General features: G+C 39.4%; 1 protein-coding gene across 1 annotated transcript; it reads right to left on the bottom strand.

Moving 5' to 3' along the window:
* Positions 1–2,679: 2,679 nt before the first annotated feature.
* Positions 2,680–13,644, bottom strand: LOC133004890 (mitochondrial carrier homolog 1-like). The gene is made up of 12 exons (XM_061074444.1): positions 13,480–13,644; positions 9,924–10,008; positions 9,032–9,138; positions 8,167–8,229; positions 7,292–7,349; positions 6,910–6,961; positions 5,056–5,115; positions 4,857–4,950; positions 3,749–3,796; positions 3,600–3,667; positions 2,986–3,061; positions 2,680–2,813 (listed from the first exon to the last, which is right to left on the bottom strand). Exons 1-12 carry the CDS (start codon positions 13,621–13,623, stop codon positions 2,739–2,741), a joined length of 930 nt encoding a protein of 309 aa, XP_060930427.1. The 5' UTR covers positions 13,624–13,644; the 3' UTR covers positions 2,680–2,738.
* Between the last annotated feature and the right edge of the window lie 1,377 nt (positions 13,645–15,021).

Below are 15,021 nucleotides of genomic sequence, written 5' to 3'. Positions count from 1 at the left end.
TTTCTTGAGGGTGATATCTTAAGATCAGTTGGAGGGAATGTCTTCAAATTTGGTTAAAACATTCACTTAAGACAAACTCCAGGCTGAACTGTTCAGTATTGGTTATCCAAGGTCAAATGTGTAGGTCACAGTGACCTCCCCAAACACCACCTCCAGTGCGGGTGGTATTTCTAATTTTTTTATTTAATCGTAAGGCTGCTTTAACAAAATGAAAAACATGAAGAGGTCTGAATGCTTAGTGAATTTAATAGTTAAAAATGACATATCAAAATTTCCACTGAAGACATTAAATAATTAATTGGTTTGATAAAGGTATGTTTGAAATGAAAGAATGATTTAGAGATTTTTGTCAAAATGCGCAAAATACCTTCTCTATATCCTGTTTGACATTGTATTACTGAGAAAAAGATCCAGCCTTAACTGCCCCATTAAATATGACCTATTTATTTATCCTTTGAATGGTGCCTTATTAGAATGTGGTGCCCAGATACTGAACATGAATGGAACACGGCTGAGTAGGAAAGCTTTTATTTTGGTAACAGCCGAGGAAGAATGAGTGAAAACACAGCTCCACGATGAAAAAAAAGACAAGCGATGACCACATTTTTCAGCTTTATTGAATAAAAAAGTTTCTGCAGGTATTTTAAAAACAAACTGAAAACTCTTCAAACATGAGGATATAAAAGTAAAATTTAAGACATATACTCCTGTACACATGTACATATTTAAATATCTTTTGTACAGTTTTTACGTTTTAACCATCATATCTAAGTTGCATTACGTAAGTTGTGCTAAGTTGCAGCCTGCCACACACGCAATCAAAAATTGCAATGCTTTATATAGTCTCAGTAAAACTAGACACACATTATTTCCACAAACAGGAACAAACACACCGTTTAGAACTGCACTGACACACAAAGCCTTGTGTCATTTCAGCTTTACTGATTTATTGTGTTAATCTTTGTTTTGATGTGTGGACGTAGCCAAGTCAATATTTTAAAAGGATGGTTCTTTTAATGTGAGACTGAGACCTTTGCAAGAGGATATCACACACGAGTTTCTTTGTTTCCTTTTGCGTCGGTCTCATGAACTCAATATCTCAAGAACGCATAAAGGGAATATCTTAAAATTTGGTACACTATTCACTTAGACTCAAAGATGCACTGATTACATCTTGGTGGTCAAGGTCACTGTGACCTCACAAAGACCGTTCTTCACTTGAGGGAATCCTTTTACATTTTGCGAAAACATTGTCTTGGACTTATGGATTATCTGATTTCATTTTGATAGGGTCAAGGTAAAAGAGTATGTGTACGTTGAAAGGGATATCTTCAGATCAGCTTCCTTCACTTAGACTCAAGGATAAACTGAGTTGAGTCAAGGTCCCTGTGACCTCTCAAAACACCTGTTTTGCTTTGAGAATGTAATGCCTCACGACCACCTTGAGGGAATTTGTTGAACTTTGACTCAAAGATGAACTGATTAGATTACAGTGGTCAATGACCAAAGGTCAGTGACCTCATTTGAATCTGGAAATACAGTTTTGTAGATGCCAGAAACAAACAACCCATTGAAGTAATTTAAGTTTTTTCCTAAAAACATTTTAACCAGATATCAACCTATTTTCTTTGAAACATAGAAACTTGTGTGTTTGGCCACTAGCACACAGACCTGGGGTCAGCTGCTGGACACATCCATGCATTGCATTCGCTCCTCTCAGGTCACCGCTTACGTCTTTAAAGCCCAATTTGAAAAGTCTCTTTATCTTGTAATGATCATTAACGGTCACAGTGACTCAGCATCAGTTCCACAGTCTCACTTTTGGGAAAGTTCTACTGTGTCAGCAAAATTCAGATCCTCCAAACCAATCTGGGCTGATTTTGTTTAAAAAGCATGCCATGCAACCATTTCATGCAGCCATTGATTTCCATTCATTTATTTAACAATGTGAAAACTTAACTTGAGGAATTTGCTTGCAATGATTCGACCGAGTAAACATTATGGGGAATTATTTTTGCATATGGTAAATGGTAAATGGATTTGTATTTATATAGCGCTTTTCTAGTCTGATGAAGACCACTCAAAGCGCTTTACAGTACAGTTTTACATTCACCCATTCACACACACATTCATACAGTGCATCTACTTGCAGCACTTTGTTATTCTATGGGGGGCTATTGAGGGTTCAGCATCTTGCCCAAGGACACTTCGGCATGCAGATGGTTCAGACTGGGGATACCGCCGACCTTCAGGTTGGAGGACGACCACTCTACCCCTCAGCCACAGCCGCCCAATCATATCACAGTGATCATTTTGTAAATTGGTTTGAGCAGTTTTATAATGGACCATAAACAGATTTATTGATCCTGCACAGGATCAACAGTCATCATACTGTGTAACAGTCATGGTTACTGGTCAGAATGTGTTGGGGTCTGTGTTTGATAATGTGATAAGATCAATGAGGTTATAACAGCTGCAGTCTGCTGTTGATGGAAACTTTGGTTGAGGATGTTGATGTACTGCAGAACCCATGAGCCTCTGCAGCTGTCGCTATGGAGAGGAGGCCATGACATCAGAGGAGGACGCTGCAGTCCAGAACTAAACAATGCAAAGTAGTTGAGAACGAGATCTGTCCTCACCCCACTGAGACCAAACCAAAGCTGCTGTTAGATAAAGTTTGATGGCAAGCGAGAAATGGAGTCTCTGCTGAACATCCCAGCAGGGTGGCAGTGATGATGTCAGTTCTCGATGGAGGGCAGGGAGGTGACAGGCACCCAGCGGGAAAAGAAGCTGGATCCTCTGTAGAGCTGACCCTGGTACAGGGGTGGGGGTATTGATTATTATTATTGATACTTACAAGTCTCAATTCTAAACCTGGTCAAAGGGACTTCATAGAAACAATGATTTTATATGAGTATATTTATTAATATCATTTTAAACATAGGTCTTTCCACAGGATGAGTGGGAGTGACAGAGTGGGCGTACCTTGTGGCTCAGGTGACTCCAGCAGTGCAGCCATGACCTGAAGATGGGAGAGCGAGGAGGAAGACCTGCAGCCAGACTGACACAAAGCCCAACCAATCACACTTCAACATCTTCGCCGGGATTTTACAAATACCACTAACTATGTTGTTGCCCAATCAAAGAACACAAGGTAATAGTTTGTGATACAGCTGCGGTGTGTGCTATGATCAAATGAAAATCAACAGCTACAACCTACAACCTTGGAATTTGCTGAAAGTTCCAAGTTCACAAGGTTTGACGTGTTTGCTCCTGTTTCCAGAAATAGTGGAGGCCAATAGTGTCAAGATCTAACCAATACAAGCCAGCTGTGCACACTTTGTTGTCACCATGAGCGCTGCAGCAAGCAGCAAGTCACTCAACACTGCCTCATCAAAGCAACATGAGGTCCCTGCTGATATCCCCATTGTGCACAGGAAGTGTAGTCTGGGGTATAGGGTCTCAGGAGGTAGAGCGTGAAGGTCAGCGGTACTATTGATACTGAGTGACGACTACACGTTGAATCCCATCATATTGTCATTGAAGAGTGAAATGATTTTCCATATGAGAATATAATCATGTTGGAGGAATCGACTCACCCACAGTTGTTGACTGCCATAAGATCAGCGACCAACATGAATGGATATGTGAGAATACTCACTGCAATCTAGAAAACAACACTGCATTAATCTGAAGTCATGACAAATAGGAGGATTAGTTCAATTAACAATGGAACAGCTGAACTTACCCCCATCACAAACTTAGTATAGCTTCTGACTGCTGAGGCCTGACTGAACTGCAACACAAAAAGAGAGGCCACAGTTTACTGGCTTTATATGGAACAGGAAATTGGATTTACTTTGGAAGTTAAAAGCTGGAGGAAATTGCTAAATCATTACTGCTACCTTCAACCATTAATACACCTCTTCATTTATGTTGGACACTGTCTTTTTTCATGAATGATGTAAACACCATTATTTTGCTGACATGCTCTGCGACACATCGTATCTATTACACTTCTCTATTGCATATAAATTATATTTTATGATTATGGGCTATACAAATAAAATGTGTAGATTGCTTTTATAATGGTCAGCCTTTGAACAAGCGAAGCCCTCAACTGTTGTCTGTTATCGCCAATTCTGCCGAATGATCACATTATTAGGCAGAATTGGCGTTAACCCTTATCTTTCTGATGTTCTCCTTTACACGTGGCATCTACTGCACTTCTGTCCGTCCTGGGAGAGGGATCCCTCACATGTGGCTCTCTAACGTTTCCACGTTCTTTTTACCCTGTTAAAACCCTGTTTATTTTTGGTTGTTTTTCCTAACTCTTGTTGAGGGTTAAGGGCAGATGATGTCACACCTTGTTAAAGTCCTATGAGACAAATTGGGATTTGTGAATATGGGCTATACAAATAAAATTTGATTGATTGATGTTTCTACACACACACACCTTTTTCTGAAAACCACCAGGTTTTAAATGGTTGCTTTCAAACAAGGCATCCGCCTTCGGGAAAGGTTTATACAAAGATTTCTTCTTTCAGTTAAGCATTTAATTTGTTGCTTTCGCAGCAAATCACTTGCCTTTCAGCTGTTTAAGCAACATGTTTCAACTCTCATTGCTTCATGTGATGCACTTTAGCTCCCAGCTAGCAGTGGTTGCAGAAGGTGTAGAATAGTTTCTTTTACATGCAAGTGATTCAGATATTCCAGTCTCCCATTGGAACTTTGTTTATGGCTTTTTGTAAATGTATATTCATAAATAACGGTCTTATTCATTACTTTTCATCAATATATAATGTATTGTGTAGTTATGAAATAATAGTGCTCGTCATCCAGATAGAGATACTTACACTGTCCTCTACAGCGTAGGTATTAATAAGGTGAGAGAGGAGGTTACAACACCACAGGAAGAGAACCTCTCCCAGCATGTGGGGTATGAGACCTCTGCAAACACACAAAACACTGATCAGACTTGTGGAGGTCAAAGCTCTAGACAACATGTCGGAAGTATTTTATTAAAAAAAACTGTAAAATGATTTAATTACTCACACATATAATCCAGCCATTCCTTCCTCCTTAAATATGTTGGTAATACAACTGATCATCCCACTGTAAATATGACATCAAATCCATGAACAATGTAAAAATCTACAAAGAAAATGGGTTTCTTGTTTTCAAATTTAAAATGGCAGCTTCATGGCTCAGCTATTGTTGAGTGTCTAAGCTGGTGAAAATGAAGCAGCTCTGAGTCTGTTCTTCCCAATGCTCCTCGCAGCAGTTTGAAGGAGTTGGGATGATGCTGTCATATTTATGTGATCAAATCCCACCTACAGTGTCCTGATGAGGCAGATTAGCTAAATTTCCAAATATGAATAAACTAATATTAATAATGATGGTTGTGACAAAAGCACCTGGAAAAAAGACTGAACTTTAAAAGAAAATCTGACACCAACTTAACCTCTGTATATAGTGACCTTCATTAATAGTGGCCTAGTCCGCCATTCGTAACCTGAATTCAAATTGCGTACCCATGTGAAGGGATAAATTGAAGAAAAATCTTCCCAGTTTACACAGAAACATAGTAGAACAGCTGCGTTAAACACTGTCCTGCATAGGGTTGTTTATGTGTCATTACAAGTTCACTCAGTATGACCCACACTCAGTCCTTATAGCTCATTCTGCAAACGTCTCTGAGCTCTATCCTCAGTGTTCACTGTTATGATTATTATAGATTTATATTTGCAAAAGTATACATTAGTAGAACCTGCCAGAGTGAGACACTGGGAGACATGAACATAGTCTATGTACTGAAATCAATACGCAGAAACATAAGCAAAGAACAACAAGCTGGTAATAACACTTTAACATGGGCGGCTTTGGCTGAGGGGTAGGGTGGTCGTCCTCCAACCTGAAGGGCGGCGGTTCGATCCCCAGTCTGACCCATCTGCATGCCGAAGTGTCCTTGGGCAAGATGCTGAACCCTGAATGGCCCCACAAACAATAACAAAGTGCTGCGAATAGATGCACTGTATGAATGTGTGTGTGAATGGGTGAATGTAAAACTGTACTGTAAAGCGCTTTGAGTGGTCATCAATACTAGAAAAGCGCTATATAAATACAAAACCATTTACCATTTACTTTAAGTGAAACACTTCAACTGACCCAATGAGCCTTAATTAAAACTTTAAACACATAGTACCTACCTACCTACCACCCTCCCTGCCTACCTACCAATCTATACTGGATAACTAGCTAACTTTAGGGGAACTCCAGCACATTAACTGACCTATTCAACAGCAGACTTAGTCTTCAATTAAATATTGTTGAATAAACTGCAACTCTAAAATCAGTAATAAAGATGTTTTATTCTTGCTGATCCCATACATGGCCTCTCTGGAATCTAACTGATATTAATCTGTTGTAGTGCAGGGGAACTATAATCCCTACATGTATTGTATACCAGATTAAAAGAAAGAAATACATAAATCTACTTCAACAGTTAAAAATATAAAGCTGTCTCACTGACTTTACACTCACTTCGGCATGCAGATGGGTCAGACTGGGGATCAAACTGCCCACCTTCAAGTTGGAGGACGACCACTCTACCCCTCAGCCACAGCCGCCCCTCGAAGCTAGTGCTTCACATTAAGTGCTTCACTGGTGATCTATGGGTGGCCTTTTTTGTGAAGCAGCTAGAAGAAAAGTCCTGTAATTTTTGATAGGGGTTACACTGTGGGGCCACAGAAATCTGAAGGATTATAAGTTTAATAAATTATCATTCAATAATTTTTTTTCTTTAACCTTAATTGTTGGTCATTTAGTCATGCGTATTTAATGGTTGTAGAAAAAACCTGGTTGCAAAGGCTGTACAGAAAATTACTGCGGCATAATACCAAGTCTTACCTGTACTTGACCTCTCTACCAACAAACTGGGCCATGCAACGCACTGACATAACTGCAAAAAGGAAACAAAACAGGTGATCAGCAAAGATATGTCATTTGTTCTGACAGCAATTTTCTGCTCCTCTATTTTATGTAAAAACAAACATTTTTCATCTTAGCCGATCAGACAAAACAAGACATATGAAGAAAAGCATTGTACTCAGAATTTATGATGTGAATTTTCACAATAATCTAACAATTATTAGACTAATGGATTCATTGAGAAAATAACTACAACAAGAACTTCACAACTATTCAATAATGATAATAATACAGGTGCTTTTGTATCGAGCATAAGCTTTATATGGTGGAATAAAGTTTGACAGGCTTAATGAGGACATACCATGAAAAGGATGAGTGGCTACTCTGGACAGGCACTGGATGATCATCTCATGTGTGGTCTGAAGACATGAAAACAATGCGAAGAGACAGTTTGATAAAAGGATGAAAAGATGTATTATGAAATTTTGTCTATAAGCCAAAATATCTGTTCATTTTTTGCTGGATAAATGTGTTGAGTAGGACTAGTTTCTTTCTGGTAAAAACTCTGAAAAATGTCCAAATGATTCAATCTGAGAAGGAAATCCTCCGCAGGATTCACCGCCATTGAGTGGGGTGTGTTGATGGCATTTCTAAAATGCACTATCCGCAAAAATGTTTAAAAAAAAGAAATAAAAAAAAAGAAAACATATCTGAGGATGAAAAAGATGTAGAAGACACAGACAGAAACTACAGAAAAGGTGCCATCCAATTGTGTGGACATTCTCCAGAGGTCATATCTGACCTTACTTTCGAGACATATATTTTCGCCACATCTCTTTTTGTAGTTTAACAAAAGAAGCCTTGAACAAACATTAATCAACACAGTGATCATGTACAGAAAGTCTGGCCTAGCAAAATGTTGTCTGTTAGTGAGATATTATAGTCTGAAAATCTCTGATTAAAAAATGAGAAAAATGAATGGGAGTTATGAGTAATACAAGGATAATTTGTTGTACACTTTTGGTATTTGCAAATATTTCATACTCTGTGCACTGGTTGAACATTTTTAAGAACTACATTGACATATTCATTTTACACTGGAACAAAACTACCAACATGACAAACAGAAAGTAGGTAGTGAGTATAACAACATAATGCAATTAAATCTCAGCAGTTAGCCTCCACATGAATTGAGCCTGGGATGATCCCAAAGTCGGGAGCAGGGTGGCCGCTCACCTCTCTTACCACTTTCTTGAGTGAGGTCTGAAGGTTGTCTCTTTTGGCTAGAAGCTCCACCTGCTGAATAAACAAGGTAATTACTCGGACAACTCTATATAATACCTACTGTATACCTTTCGATTCTTTAACACCCTCGACAGCTGTTTCTATCCGTCCCTCTGTCTAAGCTAAGGTGTAACGGCGATCATGCGTTTGCCTTCACTGATTAAAAGCTTTGGAAGAATTTAGCGTGTTCTAATTCAACAACTGAAGCCACACATATTTTCTCACGCTTTTGGGTTTTCTTAAGTTGTACTTACTTTTAGCATAACCTTTTTGTTTTATTTTCCATCTGGAGCTGAGCCATTCTGCTTTTATATAGTTCCATAATCGGCATGTTTGAATCCACTCTAGGTGAGGCCCTTGCAAGTAACACTTTGAGTAAGTAATACTGACTGACTCATGTTTCTCCAATTAAGCATTTCTGGTGTGGTCATTGTTCCTGAACGAGTCCTTAAATGATGTCACAAAAACTGGAAGCTGGTTGAGCAAGGTATTGTTTCCTTATCTTGCTGTTTTGGGCTTTAATCAGAGGTATATTGGCGGTCATTTGATTGGTTTCTTTGTTTGGATAAGAAATCCCCAGTTTCAACATCTTCTCTGCTGTCATTCAAAGTCTCTTTTGTTTGGGCTGGTAAAAATCACCAAATGTATAAATCTGTGCTTCAAAGGCTGCTGCAGTTTAACTTTGCCCAATTCACTCTAAAGATATGGCTTCAGTTTCGGCCTTCAGTCAGATTTCTGCCCCAATACAAGGCCCCATAAGCAACAACCATAACACTGTCATGATATCTGTGCAGTCGTAGTCTCAGAAGTTGCTTACCTGTTTAACGTTGCTCCTGACCATGGTGGAGATGGCACTGGTTACGAAACGAGGTGAGAAGCCACGGAAGAGTCCCCTCTTTCCATCCACCTTCACAATGTGATGTGCTGAAAACAAATCCATCTCCTGTCGGCTGCTCTTAATTCATGTCCAGTGAAACTGTTACAGAGCACTCACACATATGAGACTTCAGCAGGAACATGTGTAGTAGAAGCTGAGAAAAGCTCAAATCTTCAAGTGGCAGTGCCAACACCAGCCAATCAAATCACACTTAAACTAGTCAATCAATTTATATTCTTTCTACTACAGATCCTTCCAGGCATCAAATGAACTGAGCCTGGAGAGAGGAGGTAGAGGCAGTTGTTGAACCTGGTATGTTTTCGTCTGTTTGTGGAATTTATTTTCAAAGTACTTCCCTTTGGCATTTCATGAAGAGCTATCATGGCACATAAGCACGAAAGCCAGATATGTTATGTGTATGTTGTGAGTGCTCAGTAAGATCTGGTATAAACTTTAAGATTCATCCTGAATGATCCAACCCAAGTGGATAGCTCTTTGTACAGGTGTGAACACAATTGAATAAATCTCCAATACGTCTTCAGATCCTATCACTCAGATCTCTCTCTCGCACTGACTCAAACTCAAACAGGCCCATTTATAAACTCGGACTGGGTGAAAACATAATTTGGTCTTCAGGAACAGAAATGATGAGCATGATTATTTGCATATAGAGCGGGGAAGTGAGATCTGATCCCAGTGGTCACAGGAAGTATTTTAACGGCAGGTGTGAACAGACAAACTTAGAGCTCTCCACTTCAGATCGGTTCTAGGACGGATTATGAAACCCGGTCTGAACAGGGCATAAGACAATAAATATTCACACCTCACTCACCATAGGAGAAGAAGCCAGGTAAGTATAAGACTCTTCTTCCAAACATCGTTGTGCCCACAGTTGGAGAAAGAGGTTCATGTCCCACCTGGAAACAACAATAGCAGAGATCAAACACAGCTTCTCTGCTTCGTGGGAATCAAGGAAACCCTGACAACTATTGTAATGACCAACTGGAATTACTGCATCAGAGTTGTATGCAGTCGAGTTGCAGGGAATATGGTCACAATCCCCCCGTATGTTCCTGAGTTGTGGGGTTCAATAATGACCAGATAGTTGAAATTTAACGTCTCAGATTTATCTGAATTTCTAATACATGTGACGGAGAGGAATTTCTGGGGGTTTAATAAATGCCACGAAAGGAACTTAAATTATATGTATTCAGTTTGGACATTTGTGGTATTAAAAGGCTGGATAACTGTAATGCTCTCCTATCTGGTCTACCAAAAACAGTTATAAATTGTAAATGGTTTGTATTATTATAGAGCTTTTCTAGTCTCGATGCCCACTCAGTATAGTTCGCCATACAAACACACATTCATACAGTGCGTTTATGGGTAGCACTTTTTCTATATGGGGCAATTCCTGGGTTCAGCATTTTGTCCAAGAACACTTCGGCATGCAGATGGGAAGACTGGGATCGAACTGCCAACCTTCTGGTTGGAGGACGACCGCTTTACCCCTCAGCCACTGCCACCGCCTGCAGTACAATTAATCCAGGACTTTGAACAGGACCAGAAGGAGAGAACATATTACACCAGTCCTAAAATCCCTACATTGGCTGCCTGTTAGTTTCCACATTGATTTTAAGGTTTTTTGCTTGTTTATAAGCACTTCATTGTCTTGCCCCATATGACTGACATGATGAGAATGTATGAACCAGCTCGGCCCCTCAGGTTCTCTGGTACAAGTCTTTGTAATTGTTCCAAAGGTCCAGACGAAAACTTTTGGTGAGTCAGCTTTCGAGTTTTTAATGCCCTTAGCCGCTGAAACAGTCAGAGTAGCCGGAAAAGTTGACATTTTTAAGCGTAAACTTAAAATTACCTATTTAGTCTTGCTTTTAACTACTTATGGTATTTTCGACACGTGACCATTTTTAACTGTTTACTTTGTTTTATCATTATTAAATACTTTTACTTATTCCTACTATGTCTTTTCTATCTCAACTTTAACTTAACTATATTTTACTATTTTGTTCTTCTTTGCCCCTTATTTTCTTTCTATTTCAGTTTCTTAATTTAGATTTTTATTCTACACTCTTACAGTTATTGTAGCCGGTTTGTTATACTCACTTAATGTTCTATATCATTTTTTATTTTTCTCCATTTTAAGGTGTGCATTAGTCTAAATTTATTTATAACTGTTTATTTATTTTCTTTTTTCTTCTACTTATGTCTGTCTAACAATAATATGGTCAATCATAATGTGAAGCACTGATGGATTGTTACTGCCATTGGAAAAGATATTACGCACAATCTATAAATAAATTTGTATTTGTCTCATAGAGCTTTAACAAGGTGTGACATCCTCTGTCCTTCACCATCAACAAGAGTCAGGAAAAATGACCAAAACAACCCCATTAACAGGGGGAAAAAACATAGAAACCTCAGAGAGCCACATGTGAGGGATCCCTCTCCCAGGACAGATATAAGCGTAGTAGATGCTGTGTCTAGCTGAACACATCAACACAAATAACTACATTAATAAAATATAATAACATTGGATAGAAAAGTGATATAATCTACATGTTTAGTGCCTCTGGATCCAAATGGCTCTCATAATTAGAATCTTATAAATATGTCCCTAATGCGACAGCTATAAAAACAAGACATGTCCATAATATCTCTGCTATTGTTTTTCTTTGGGATCATTTTGAAATCTTTCTGCCATGAACACTAAAAAACGATTTATGCAGCTCCAAAGAAAAACATCTTCTCCGACAGTTCAATAGTTCTCTAAGCATCAGCTCTTCTAAACATGTTTTATGTGGTAGCAGCGTTCTCTCAACTCATCAACCCTGTTCAGACCTGGTATTAACCTCCGTTCTGAATCCGATCAAGAGTGGTTACAGCTAAGTTCAGGTCTGAACACACGTAAATGCTTGTTCAAAGCCTCCACCCTCTGAGGTGCTCTGGGACACATATGGTCTAATTCTGTTTTCTGTGTAAACACAAATGCATCCTGGGCTACTCAGCTGACCTCTGGCCTATTACAGTTTCACAATGAACCAAAATATTTCTACCCTTCTCAGTGTCCATACGTTGATTTATTTGTCGCATTGACCACAATATAAACACTGACCACCACATAATGGCCGATACTTTTCTTAAATGGGAAAATCTTTCTTCACACCACTCAGTCATGCCCCCTTAACTTTGCTCGCTTTTTTTCCTCACCATCTCTCTCACTCACTTACGCTGCCGACACACTGACACACACGTACAAACATGGTGACATTGGATACATCTGTAAACCAAACTGGGTAAAAACAATAGTATTTGTGCTTTTGCAGACAAATTACCTAAATGATTATTTGCGGGGATGTGAGATAACAAGTGTTCAAAGGAGACACATTCAGGAAGCACTTAAAGGCCATGTGTGAACAGACAAATTTAATTAGAAAAAAATTGTGCAGCAAGCATCGTGCATTAGTTGTGTGTTGTACTTGTGTGAATATGAGAATGTGTCTTTATTTACCAGCCATCCATCTATCCATTTTTCTCAAAATCTGTGGGCGGGTTGAGTAGACAGCCTCTTAAGCAGGTATTGTAGACATTTTTCTCATCAGCAATGCCTTCCAGACGCTACTGGAAAATTCTAACTTCATCAGCCCAAGTGCAGATTTGTCTGATTGATGCTCAAAGGTTCCAGTTCAGTCAAACTATTGTTGCGAAAGCAGACCAGAGGTGAAGGTCTTACAAACAACTCAAAACGTCCACATGGACAGGCAGGAAGGCAGCCATGACAATATATAATAAAGATATAAAATACATAATTAAAAAAACAGCTGAAGGTTAGGGTCTCATGTCACAAGACAGCAAAGATGGTGTGCTGAGGTTTAGGAAATCATCATTTATTAATATTGAACATGTTGCATTTCTTAATCGCATTAAGGTTTGAACTTTCTCAAGCATGTTACAATCGACCTTCCATTTGTGAAGTCGATTAGATGAACGGCTCACAAGTCATGTAGGTGCAATAAGTAGGTAGATGGCGAACCTGTAGGTCTGCACCAGGGTTCAATCACCAGAGCATGTCACGGTAGGCACTGTCAGTCAAAACTAGGATAATATTTCACATATGACATCATTATGTTAATGTATTTGCAAAAGAAACTGTGGACTGAATTGTTCCTGAATGTTTGATAAAACACAGAATAGTCAGTGCTCTGGACCTCTGTCCCAGCTGCTCTCCTCCCTTCTGGCAGCTCAGGTGAATGAGCGCACTGCATCATGGGACCCCCCCCTTAGATAGTATATAAACAGGTGGCCAACAACACACCTGCGGTGGTGATGTCTTACTGTCTTTCTCCGGATAGCTACTTAGCTACATTAGCTACCTGTATTAGCAACTTCACGTAAAGCAGCGGGTGTGTGACGGCTGTCACTCCCGCTCCCAGCAGCAGCACTGCGGTGTCCAGAGCCACGGGGGTCGGTGTAGCATCCGGGTCCACATCGACTGACAGGTGTTCCGACGGCTCCATCTTTAGTTACCGTGAGAGGAGGACACCGCTCATCTCCGTTATGCCCAGCTGAAGGCTAGAAAGATAACTTCCGATTACAATTTTCAAAATAAAACGCGGTGCTTCAGGGCGATAGAGGTCCTGTGCATCGAACACACGCAGTATTAACACATCGTAGTTTCTACGCGACGCGAAGGCACAGAGTGGGTTTGATTTGATTAGCCCGCTGTTTGTCACACGTAGTTGGAGCTTTGTTCGTTTGGGACTGATTGACAGGTGACCAGAAAACATTAGCTGCCGGAAACTGCAGGGGTTATATAGTTTATGATGAGATTATAAAGACAGGATATAAGGACATGGGATGATACTCTATTTCTCATCTTCATGATTCTTTGTCATATTTTTTGTCTTGGATATGTGTTCATCCATAGATTCTCTCTAGACTACATCAACAGGCAACCCATCCCCCGCCTCCAAACAACAATAACTGTTACTGAATCCTTTCAATGCAAACATGCACCTATCACTTTTTGTAGTAATTTCACCTTTTTACTTTAAATGCTTATATCAAACGACAACTGCTGCTATCTTGAAAGGCTATTTACTTTATCCCGTGAATGTACATTACATTACTTCCCATGAAAACATTAGCTGCCGAAAACTGCAGGGGTTATATAGTCTATGATGAGATTATTAAGACAGGATATAAGGATAGAGTTAATAAAAACAGCAAAGTCTAACTTTAAAAAACATGTACAACATATGTGAACTAGTCAGACACATTGTATTTACTGGTATCTGACTGAGCACATAACAATCAATTATAGTTATAGTTTTATCATGGACTTATATAATTTGAATTATGGAGTGTATCTATGGTCCGTACCGTTGACTGTAGATCATGGGCTGTCTCTGTGGTCTATACAGTAAATAAAGTTTTTGATTTAAATGAAAATTCGCATCACCATCCAGCAAAATATTTGTTGTGTTAATTCTATTATCTTTTCCAACAACTCACTAGAGAAGAATACAAATGCCGACCATATTATTATTGCTGTTATCATTATTATAAACTTAAAACACATTATGCACCCTTGTTTCTGCAGCAGGTTGACCGCAACTCTGTAGAAAATGGTTAAATTCAGCTCAGAGTCACTTCAGGATCTGTAAAGCAAAGAGCACATACTCAATTATTTCCAGCAGGTGGTGCTATTAGCCTGACAATGGTCTTCAGGTAAGGACCAAACAACAGTGGCTCGATTTGTGTGTGTGTGTGTGTGTGTGTGTGTGTGTGTGTGTGTGTGTGTGTGTGTGTGTGTGTGTGTGTGTGTGTGTGTGTGTGTGTGTGTGTGTGTGTGTGTGTGTGTGTGTGTGTGTGTGTGTGTGTGTGTGTGTGTGTGTGTGTGTGTGTGTGTGTGT

Source organism: Limanda limanda, chromosome 7 (genome assembly GCF_963576545.1).
Source record: "Limanda limanda chromosome 7, fLimLim1.1, whole genome shotgun sequence".
NCBI classification, from domain to species: domain Eukaryota; kingdom Metazoa; phylum Chordata; class Actinopteri; order Pleuronectiformes; family Pleuronectidae; genus Limanda; species Limanda limanda.
This window is presented reverse-complemented; position numbering and strand designations above follow the sequence as displayed.